Here is an 11,152-nt window from a genome sequence, read left to right on the forward strand (position 1 = left end):
AGCAAGTATTAGCATCAGCAATGTAAGCACAAGTGGTGAGTGGAGCGTAATCAATTTAATTGTGCTGCTGCATAATGTATGCTAAACATGGAAGTTAAAAGGCCAGATGTAGTATTGATAAGAACAATGAAGTATTGGATTAAGTGCACGTATTTGCACCGAGGAATCATTTGCATTGGATTAAGTTAATTAACGGAGTACACTCCTAGAGAACAATTGGAATGTAATGAATATTTATGTATGGGGTGAAATAATTATTTACCCTGCTGTATATTTGTATTTTAAATCCGAAGAACCTCCATTCTAGAAGCAATACTTTACCACATTCATGGTATCTGCTATAGTTCTACAATCCCAGCAAGGATGTGGCTTGTCAAGTCAAGACAACGTCCAAAGTGGGCAAAGTGTTTAAGGTAATGAAGGTATGGTGTTTAAATAGAGAACGTTGACTTTCTTGCAGGTGGGCTCCCCCACAAATGTTTGCTCAAGGTGCTGCGCCAGGACTTGGAAGCATCGTGGTCCTCTTGTTTTTAGAAGGCGCGTCAGATAGCAGCTGAGAGGGGGGCTTAACCTTTCAAACGTCTGGCGGTAGGCTGCAATGTTTCCACCCAGAAACACTTAACAGTTGGAGGCTGGATGGGGAGACACGGTGCTTGGTGTTCAGTTGGAGTTGAGCAATATGTGAAAGGATCACGTACGTCTATGAAGGGACTGCAAACAAGACTGGAATAGTTTGTTAAAGCGGAGGAATCGTGTGCGTATTTTCTTTTCTGATATAACTTTGATAGAGAAGATTTCTGTTATTTTGCCGCATTTTACTCCTAGATGACTTAACTATAAGGTGTCTGTATGTTGAGTAGTAAAAAGCTGCCTAAATCCCTTATAATTGTGCTTCTGCAATACTTGTCATAGATGTCCACTCACGTGGAATCAAGCCTGCAGCTGAAAACATCAGACAAACTTGATGCACCAAAATCTGAAGATTTTCTTGACGTGACAAGTCCTGATGGATGCTCGGGAGCGCACAGCAGTCCAATGCTGACCACCGGGCAAGGCGGAGAGAGTAAACCTTTCAAGGAGAAGCCTCTCAAGATGACCCGCAGTCCTAAATGCGCCCGCTGTCGGAACCACGGCGTGGTTTCGTGCTTGAAAGGCCACAAACGCTTGTGCCGCTGGAGGGACTGTGGATGTGCCTGCTGCCTGCTGGTGGTGCAGCGGCAGCGCGTCATGGCCGCGCAGGTCGCGCTGAGGAGGCAGCAGGCTGCGGAGGTCAGGGGGGCATTGCTATGTCAGGTCAGTGATGTAGAGAAGCCCCCATTGTGGAATAATTGACTTGGAATGGACTAACCATCATTGTAAGCCAAAGGGGTAACACATGTACACATAAAAGATGATATTGCTTAATATTAATGCCTCAAAGAATAACATTTTCCACTCGCAACCTACTGAGGTCCAATACAAGAGCTCCAAATTTCACAAATTGTACATGTAGATTTTTCCTTAGCAAATTATCATGACATCACCACTACTAACAAAACATATAGCACAAAATGTAAAATAGCAGCAGATCATAAGTACCAACTCCAAGGGGTTTAATAGCCATTTTCATGATGAGATCACAGATGACTTAAGCTAAGTTTTGTACACTTTTCAAATGCTGCAGTGATAGGAACAAGCCCCAGGTGTTGTAGTGATGCTAGTGTTTCAGGCGGCTAATGTTCAATGTTTTTTTTTCCCCCCCTAATTGCCGAATTGGGAAACAAAACAAGAAATAAAGTAGTAAATCTGGGAATGAAAACATGAATAAAACAAAAACAGAAGACATGAAAAACAAGGATAGAATACAATTTTAGTATAATATACTAGTAGTTTAAATACATGTACCCACAATGTGATTCATCAAAACTGAAACTGTCTGTGTTTTTCCATGTTTTTTTTTAGCACATTTGGCACATTTTAGAAAGAGTTATGCAGTACAGTACAGTACAGTTAAGTACATGCGATTGTCAACATATTTGCACTGTCAGGAACAGTAGAGACATCAACAACAGCATCCAACGATGCCATTTTGGAGTTACTGTAAGGTAGTTAGTGCCAATATAATAACAAACAACGTGCAAAAATGTGGATTTCAGTGTGGGTTTTGCCTGGATAAATATGAATATAAATAATGTGTTTGCAGATAATGCTAAACATTTTCCACATGTTCACATGAATATCATAACCTCACAAAGTTTTTTACACTTTTCAAATGCTGCGGTCATAGAAACAAGCCCCCAGGTGTTTTGGGCGGCTGATGTTCAATGTTTTTTTTTGCTTTGCTCACGCTAACCCTTCAAAAACATTCATTCATTACCAATCCTCGCGAGGGTCGCGGGGGTGCTGGAGCCTATCCCAGCTGTCTTTGGGCGAGAGGCGGGGTACACCCTGGACTGGTGGCCAGCCAATCACAGGGCACATATAGACAAACAACCATTCACACTCACATTCATACCTATGGACAATTTGGAGTCGCCAATTAACCTAGCATGTTTTTGGAATGTGGGAGGAAATCGGAGTACCCGGAGAACATGCAAACTCCACACAGAGATGGCCGAGGGTGGACTTGAACCCTGGTCTCCTAGCTGTGAGGTCTGCATGCTAACCACTAGACCGCCGTGCCGCCCCTTCAAAAACATAGTATGCGTTAACTCGCCTCATTGGAACTTTTTCTTTTCATCATTATCAGTAATATCTGATGAATTTATACGACTGAATCAGTATGAATCTGACTTATGACCAGTGTCTTAATGTCTTAATGTCTAACTGGTCCTTGTCTTGCTCAGGGAAAGAGGAGCATCAAGTGTGCGTCCCAGTCACAGAGGACACCATTTTTGCGTTTGACTACTGAGATGGCAGGGCAAAGCATTCTGCAGACCAAAAGCCTCCTTCAGGGTAAAGTTGTCTAGTATTTCAAATGACGGACTTCGTTGTTGCCATGGTGATTGAGAACCACTTAAAACACCTTAGCATGTGTTTGTGGTATTTTTGCAGGGCTGAGACCAGCAGAGGATGTCACTTCCTGTCACTCCAAGCAGACGAGGCATGACGAGGCACACTTTACATGTCCCTCCATCAGCGCCCGCATGAGAAAGAGGCGAGCCTTCGCTGATAAGGAGCTGGAGAACGTGATGCTGGAGCGGGAGATCCGACATAGAGAACTCCGGGATGACCTTTCCTTTTCCTACTCGACCTTCCTCCCCATGCTTCATCCGCTACCTCTACCCGCCACCCCTGGCTTGCAGTCATTCAACAAAGCCCCCTCATCTGCAGGATCATCCAGCCATGTGCGTGAAAGATTTACGCCTCTGCATGACTTCCACTTCTATCAGTGCTTCCATTTTAAGAGCACATGCAGCACAGAAACCGACTGTGGCAACTTCCAAATCTATAAAAGCTCAGGTCAATGTAGGGATAAGAAAGAGGTGCAGCAAGCTTGGAAAAGCTGTGAGAAGAAAGATTCACCCGAGCTGATACCCGCGCCTTTGCTTCCAATGTTCAAACACCACAGTAGCACTTTGTTGGGTAGTGACCTGGTCAAAGCTGACTCAAAACCAGCAGAAATTCAAGACTCAAATGTCACATGCTCTATTTTTGTATCAGATCAGGGGATACCGGACTTGCCAAATGTCAGAGCCGCCAGCAAGACCTTTGATCCGTTAGCGCTGACAGCTCGAAGCTGGTGCGCCGGCACTCCTGCCACCCTGGCACTTCCTCGTGAAGACTCTGTCAAGAACCCTCATGGCAGCTCAGGCAGGACTCCAGCTGTGAAGCCATTGCCTTTCTCAGTAGAGGCTTTGCTGAGAGCCTGACAAGCCAAAGCGCTAGGATGTGTTTATGTGCAGGGTTCACTGTGACATATGGACTATACAAACACAAAGGCTTGCTTGTATTTCACTGACAGGACCTGGTTTCTATTAAAAACAAAAATGCCACTTGTGTCCAGACCTCCGCAAAGACAGAACAAAACAAATTTTGCTAACTCCTGCGTATTTAACTATGCCATGAATATTCACAGAATTGAGGAAAATGTCAAAATCACATAAACTTAACAAAATCCAAGAGTAGGAGCAGGAGGCCCATTTGCGCTCAGCTGCACTTTTTTTTATTGCCCCGTGGTGCATTCTAAAAACTACAATAAAACAGCAACAGCAAAAAAGAGGAAAAATCTGTAGTAATTTTATAAAGTCAAAATATTAAGAAAAAAGTTGTAGTGTAATATTATGAGCAAAAATGGTTTGGTAGCATAGCGTTGAAATATGTTATTTTTTATATGGGAAACAAAACAACAAATAAAGCAGTAAATCTGGGGATGAAAACATGAATAAAACAAAAACAGAAGACATGAAAAACAAGGATAGAATATCATTTTTACATGTACCCACAATGTGTACAGTACAGTACAGTTAAGTACATGCGATTGTCAACATATTTGCACTGTCAGGAACAGTAGAGACATCATACACAGCATCCAGCGATGCCGTTTTTAAGCTACTGGAAGGTAGTTAGTGATATACGTAATAACAAACCACGTGCAAAAATGTGGATTTTAGTGTGGGTTTTGCCTGGATATGCAGCCTATTTAAATGATGTGTATGCAGATAATGCTAAACACTTTCCACATGTTCACATGAATGTCATAACCTCATAAATAGTACATTTTATAGGTTAATATGTTGTAGTGTAAAAGGTGTATGTTAAATAATACTAATACATCATTATCATAATGATGCAATGTATGTATCTGCTGGAGTTCACCATTGTGTGTTTTTTTTTTTGTATCCTCCACCTCGACCTCCATCTCCATTACTTCAAAACAGCCACAACCACACACACACACACACACACACACACACACACACAAAATCAAGTAAAGTTTGGACTTTGATGCTTTCAGAATGAAATAAAAGGCTTGTGAATTCTCATTCAGGTCATTGTATACTCAGTCAGATTGCAACTTGGGGGACTTTTTCATTGGCCTGTGGCCTATAATTCAAAAAGAGAACTAAAGAAAATTAACAGCAAAAATAGAAAAATCAGTCAATTGAATTTTACAAGAATTAAGTCTAAATATTGTAATATTGTAACAAGAAAAAGTCATCGTTTTACAAGAATAATGTAATATTATGAGGAAAAATAATGTAATTTTAGTAGCCCAATGCTGAAATATTCAAGAAATAATTTGTCATATTATGAGAAACAAACAAAACAACTAATAATGTTGTCATTTGGAAAATTGGGTAGCAGAAAATACTTACATTCATTCATTCATTCATTTTCTACTGCTTTTTCCTCACGAGGGTTGCGGGGGCCAGCCAATCACAGGGCACATATAGACAAACAACCATTCACACTCACATTCATACCTATGGACAATTTGGAGTTGCCAATTAACCTAGCATGTTTTTGGAATGTGGGAGGAAACCGGAGTACCCGGAGAAAACCCACGCATGCACGGGGAGAACATGCACACTCCACACACAGATGGCCGAGCTTGGAATTGAACCCTGGTCTCCAAGCTCCTAACCACTTGACCACCGTGCCACCCAAAATAGTTACAATAAAGTCCAAATACTATGGAAATGAAGTTATTAATTAAAAAAAAGAAAGTCAAAATGGGTGGTAGAAACAAACAGCAGAAATTGAAAAAAAAAACAGCTGTAACTTTACAATAATAAAGTCAAAATATGAAGAGGAAAAAAAAAGTCAAAATTTTAAGAGAATGAACACAATATCCTTAGGAAAAAATAATGTCATTTTAGGAACATACAATTAAAATATATATATATATATATATATATATATATATATTTATTTTTTAATGTCACAATATTATGAGAAACTAAATAAAGCTAAATAAAGTTGTAATTTTTGGAAAATTGGGTTGAGGTAAAAGTTATAATATTATAGGAATAAAGTTACTAGAAAGTTTAAATATTTGAGTAATAAAAAGCAAACGCAAAAACGAGAGAAAAAAAAGACCAAAGACCATACTAATACGGCGCTTTTTCACCTATATCACAAAAATGGGATGCAATTTTTTTCTTGAAATATATATATAGTACAACTTCTTAGCATATTTACAGTACATGTGTCCTTTCTTTTTCCAGTATGTGGACACCTTGAATTTACAGCATAAGACTCAATATATCACTTTGAAATGTATCACTTCATGACACAAACAAAGATAGGAAATTTGCCCAAAAGATGGGAGAGAGCCAGCGTTGCCAAGGCAACATTGTTCTTTTTTTTGTTGTTGTATGCTGAACCAGGTGCGGGTAGAGTTTGTTTGAAGATGCATTTGATCTATATCCGCTTTTTACTTTTTCCCTCCTCTCTTTTTTTTTTTTTTCCTGTGCTGCTCTGTAATCTCTCGGAGATGGAGATCAGATATGGTTAACAACTCTGGACCTTGTGGCGTCAACACAGGTGATAGCGCTCTCTTTGTTTGCACGTATCTACCAGCACATCGGAATGCTATTCAGTCCATCTCCTCACAGACGAGCTGAGGGCTGATTGGTACAAAGAAAGATGAGGTTGTGACTTTGAAAGCATTGCCTTTGCCGTTGAGTTGCATTGTATATTATCAATAGAGACGTTTGTCAAAAGATGTGGAATATCTTTCTTTGCTGAAAGCACACATTTCCATTTGCACTATGATTAAAAGATAAGCATCAATCACAAAGGGAGGATAATGAATTTTGTGCAAAATAAGACAAAAGGATCTAAATCAATTTTCTCTCTCCGCAAAGCAAGTGGAAAAGCTCGTTCATCCCTCATGTATCATTGCTGGGTGTCCTTCGAGAGGATATGTGGCATCTTAATGGAGAGTGTCGCTACACTGAAATGCACCTCACGTTCTTTCGGTCTTGATAGAATAGTGCCACAAACAAAGTCTTGCTTCATTGCTTTTGCATTGCTCTTTAGAATGTTTCCATCTGCAATGATTGACCAGTCTAATAAGGTTTTCTTTTGTGGGCCAGAAAAAGAGTAGAAACGGGGGAAAAAGGACATAGGGTGTTTACTGAGTGAAGGCTATGGTGCTGACAACGCATTTCCAACAAGTTGAAACATGTTTTTGGATCGACGCTCTCACCCTCAACCTGTCTTTTCCATGCCCTTTAACTTTTTGTGGGCCACCTCAACTCCTGCACTTCTCTCTTTATGACTAATTTCCACTTCAACTGGATTGATTTCACTCTGTCCAGTGGAGAAAAGCTTTGCTTTGGCATCCCTCTCGTATGCTGATGTTCACACATTTACATTTGTTCTCCAACCCTAGGGTAGAACTAATAAGTGTGCTTCTTTTATGGTGTCAAGTGCATGCCAGACTAAAGTCAAGTGTTTGGTTAAGCGTCAGCAACATTTTAGTGTGGATACTCAAGCATGTTGCAGAGTCTTAACATATGAAAATAGAAACAAAAAGTAACCTCAACAAAAATATTAACACTTTAATTATTGCGTCCATTTTTCATGAGGTGACAAACATCTAAACCTTTTACAACATAGACAAATCGGTCTAAATCTGTGTTAGTAAGCATTCATAATTCACAATTAATCTCCTCACTGGTGTGGCATTTTAAGAAGTTCTTAAGAATGTATTCGTTCAATAAAAACACTGTAAAAATTGGCATATTTCAGACATAGTGAGACATGGTGATTAATCATGATTAATTAATTTAAAAGCTGTGAGTAATCTGATTAATCTGATTAATCTTCTTTCGCTTTTGGATTTTCCCTTCAGGCACATCTGTATTAGTAAGCATTCATAAGTCACAATTAATCTCACTGGTGTGGCATTTTAAGAGGTTCTTAAGAGTTTATTCTTTCAATAAAAATACGGTAAAAATTGGCATATTTCAGACATAATGAGACATGGTGATTAATCATGATTAATTAATTTGGGAAAAACTGTGATTAATCTGATGAAAAATTTTAATAATTTCTTATTTTGCTTTCAGCTTTTTCCTTCAGGGGTCGCCACAGCAAATCAATCTCCTCCATCCAACCCTGTCTTCTGCATCTGTCTCACTCACACCAACTACCCTCATGTCCTCCTTCACTACATCCATAAACCTCCTCTTTGGTCTTCCTCTACGCTTCCTACCTGGCAGCTCTAAAGGCAGCATTCTTCTACCAATATACAAAGGGAAAAAAACATACATACTGTATATGTATATATTATGGCTGTCAAATGGAAATTGTAATCATTTGACAACCTTAATATATACATATACAGTATATATATTTTTAAAGGTCAAAATGATCAAATATTGGTCAATAATTAATAGCACAGTTATCAACCAGCAAAATTTGTTATCATGACAGGCATTGGTAATAGTGTATAGGTGACTATAGGGGTGCTATTACATGTCTAGAGGGCTCTAATGATGTTAAAAAGTGTATTTCTAAGGTTGTAAAAAGATTTTCTATACTCTTACTTCAGAAATATTCTATTTACAAATACAATACAAACACAAATAAGGAATTCTACATAATAGAATTTCATTCATCACAGTCATGTCTGGAACCAATTCACTGCGATAAACGATTGATTACTGTATGCCAATTCAGAGCATCCTAAACATGCTGAATGGTTATGTAAGTATGTTGGCCACACAGGAACTGTGACCTTCCAGGAATTGCGTGAAGATCCTTGCAACATGGGTGTGCATTAGATGAATGTCATTATGATATGCTATCAATAAAATGCAGTAACTGTATGTTCCTTTTCCATAACATACATCACCCGATCCACATCACAGGTTCCTGGAAGCTGCAAGGAAAGCATACCCTAACCTAAAACACATTTAGACAGATTTCCGAACAATATTTGAGAGAGATTGGCCTTTTGTGTACATAAAAAACATTTTACATCATTGAGTTCAGCTCATGAAAAATAGGAGCAAGTGTTGTGTTTACATTTCTGTTGACTATTTTTTTTTTAAAGTTCTAATGGATCCAAGGTGTCTAAACTTGGTGACTTTCCATTCCCTTTTTGGAAGACTGCTGTCGGTGTGCTGATGGATGATATCATTACACCACCGGCAGTATTCTCTCTGATCATTTCAACAAACTATCTGCAACATTGAGTATCTAAGTTCAGCACAAAGTGTTTGATGTGTCTGCCAACCCATTACGCACTTTAGGTTCTCCTGTGTCAAACTGTGCAACAGCCGTGCATGCTCTTTGGTGTCTGGTAGCAAAGCCTGAATAAGAAACATTGGTGTAAGGTTTCATGACAGAGATGTGTGTGTTTGTGTACGACTCGACGTGCGTTCTTTGAGATAACCAACTGGAGGTCCTGAATATATTATTTTGTTGACTTTGTGTCTGATTTACATGAATCGAATGTTGGTGGAGGTTAAAAGAATGTTGAGTCCAGTGGAATGAATTATTTGAAATTAACTGCTGAGCAAAGTAATGTTCAGTGTGCAATCACTTCAATTCATACAATCCCATATACTCAATGGCAGCCAGTAAAAAGCAGACTTCTGGCTGAAAGGCTGAAAAATGTTATTTCACATCAGCATCCAATATTATACCTTCATAGAAAACAACCATATCCTGCAGAAGGTACACATTATTCACTAAGACATTAAGGAAATGTTTAAAATGGTTTGTAATGGGGTCTTGCTTTAGGGTAAGGGTTTTCACTTGTGATTGTTGTCGTGATTGAGCTGTTATTGTTGCCTGTCGGCCCCTACTCCCATGCCCATTGAGATGATCGATGCGGAAACATAGAAACACCAAGTACCGTTCATAGCAAAACATTTATTTTCAATTTCAAAAATATAACTATGCTATTTTGCCCAAATGAAGATAATGGATGGCTGGAAGATGGAAGATACCCAGCATTGGAAAGCGGAACTTTGTGGCAAGGATCAGATCTGTTGCTTAATACATTTGCACAAATGCATTTAGAGCAGTTAACAAAATTGGCCAGGGGGGGTCAGAGTATATACGTATTTGATACAGACACACTAGTCCACCTGGAATTATTGACTTATTTTATTTCTAAAAGTGTCATAAAATCTGCTGTGTGCTTTTGTCCTTATTTTCCAGGAGCACTTTAAACATCAGACCACATCAAATAAGGAAACAGAATTTTACAGGTTGGTTGTACGGTAGTTGAGTGGTTAGCGTGCAGGCCACACAGCTAGGATACCCGAGTTTGATTCCACTCTCGGCCATCTCTGTGTGGAGTTTGCATGTTCTCCCCATGCATGCGTGGATTTTCTCTGGGTTCCAAAAACATGCTAGGTTAATTAGCGACTCCAAATTGTCCATAGGTATGAATGTGAGTGTGAATGGTTGTTTGTCTATATGTGCCCTGTGATTGGCTGGCAACCAGTCCAGGTTGTACCCCGCCTGCCTCTCGCCTGAAGACAGCTGGGATAGGCTCCAGCACCCCTGCAACTATCGTTAGAGCAACACATGCAACAATGTTACATGGTTTCCTTTTTAATTAGCTAGCGGCAGCAGGGGTTTGAACATCTCGGTCAATATTTGACCATCTCTATTTGTGAGCCTGAAATATAAACCTGTAATTAAAGTCAGTGCCTTGAGCATATTCTGTCATTTATTTAAACATGACAGTGACAGTGCTATCTGAGACATTCTAAAATACATCATTTGGCCTCCAGAGATCATCTGAACATTGTTAAAGATATTTCAAAAGTCTTCAATACCTCCTGATAATCCATCCCTTAGGGACTCCCTAACAATGACCATCAAACATAAAGCAGAACAAGACGTGTTTTGTTTTTTTTCTCGCATGAATTTGCTGTAAATGTGTAAAGGAGAGTGCGGCGTTGGAATGTTTGAGCTGATGACACTCAAACCACACAATATAACTGTAAACTTAAAGTGTCACTTAGTCTAAAGCAGCATACTTCAAAAATTCATAGCTGGTCAACAGAGCTAATTGGAACAATATGCTTCTAATAGAGAACAAGCACGTAAGGCCGCTCTCTGCCACTGAAACTCATTTACTGTAGTTGGTTTCCTCGCTGACCACCACCACCCTTCATTTAACAGAATAATAAACACACGGCTCTCTTTTGAAAAGAAAGCCCTGTGTGTAACAGACCCTTGCTGTGGGTGCAGTCCA

At 39.4% G+C, this 11,152-nt stretch overlaps 1 protein-coding gene across 1 annotated transcript; it reads left to right on the forward strand.

Annotated features, from left to right (window-relative positions):
• Positions 1 to 629: 629 nt before the first annotated feature.
• Positions 630 to 3,851, forward strand: dmrt2b (doublesex and mab-3 related transcription factor 2b). Its single transcript, XM_058073626.1, has 4 exons — positions 630 to 752; positions 913 to 1,269; positions 2,826 to 2,934; positions 3,034 to 3,851. The coding sequence occupies exons 2-4, from the start codon at positions 913 to 915 to the stop codon at positions 3,849 to 3,851; spliced, it is 1,284 nt and encodes a 427-aa protein (XP_057929609.1). The 5' UTR covers positions 630 to 752.
• The last annotated feature ends 7,301 nt before the right edge of the window (positions 3,852 to 11,152 follow it).

This window comes from Doryrhamphus excisus, chromosome 5 (assembly GCF_030265055.1).
Source record: "Doryrhamphus excisus isolate RoL2022-K1 chromosome 5, RoL_Dexc_1.0, whole genome shotgun sequence".
NCBI lineage: Eukaryota > Metazoa > Chordata > Actinopteri > Syngnathiformes > Syngnathidae > Doryrhamphus > Doryrhamphus excisus.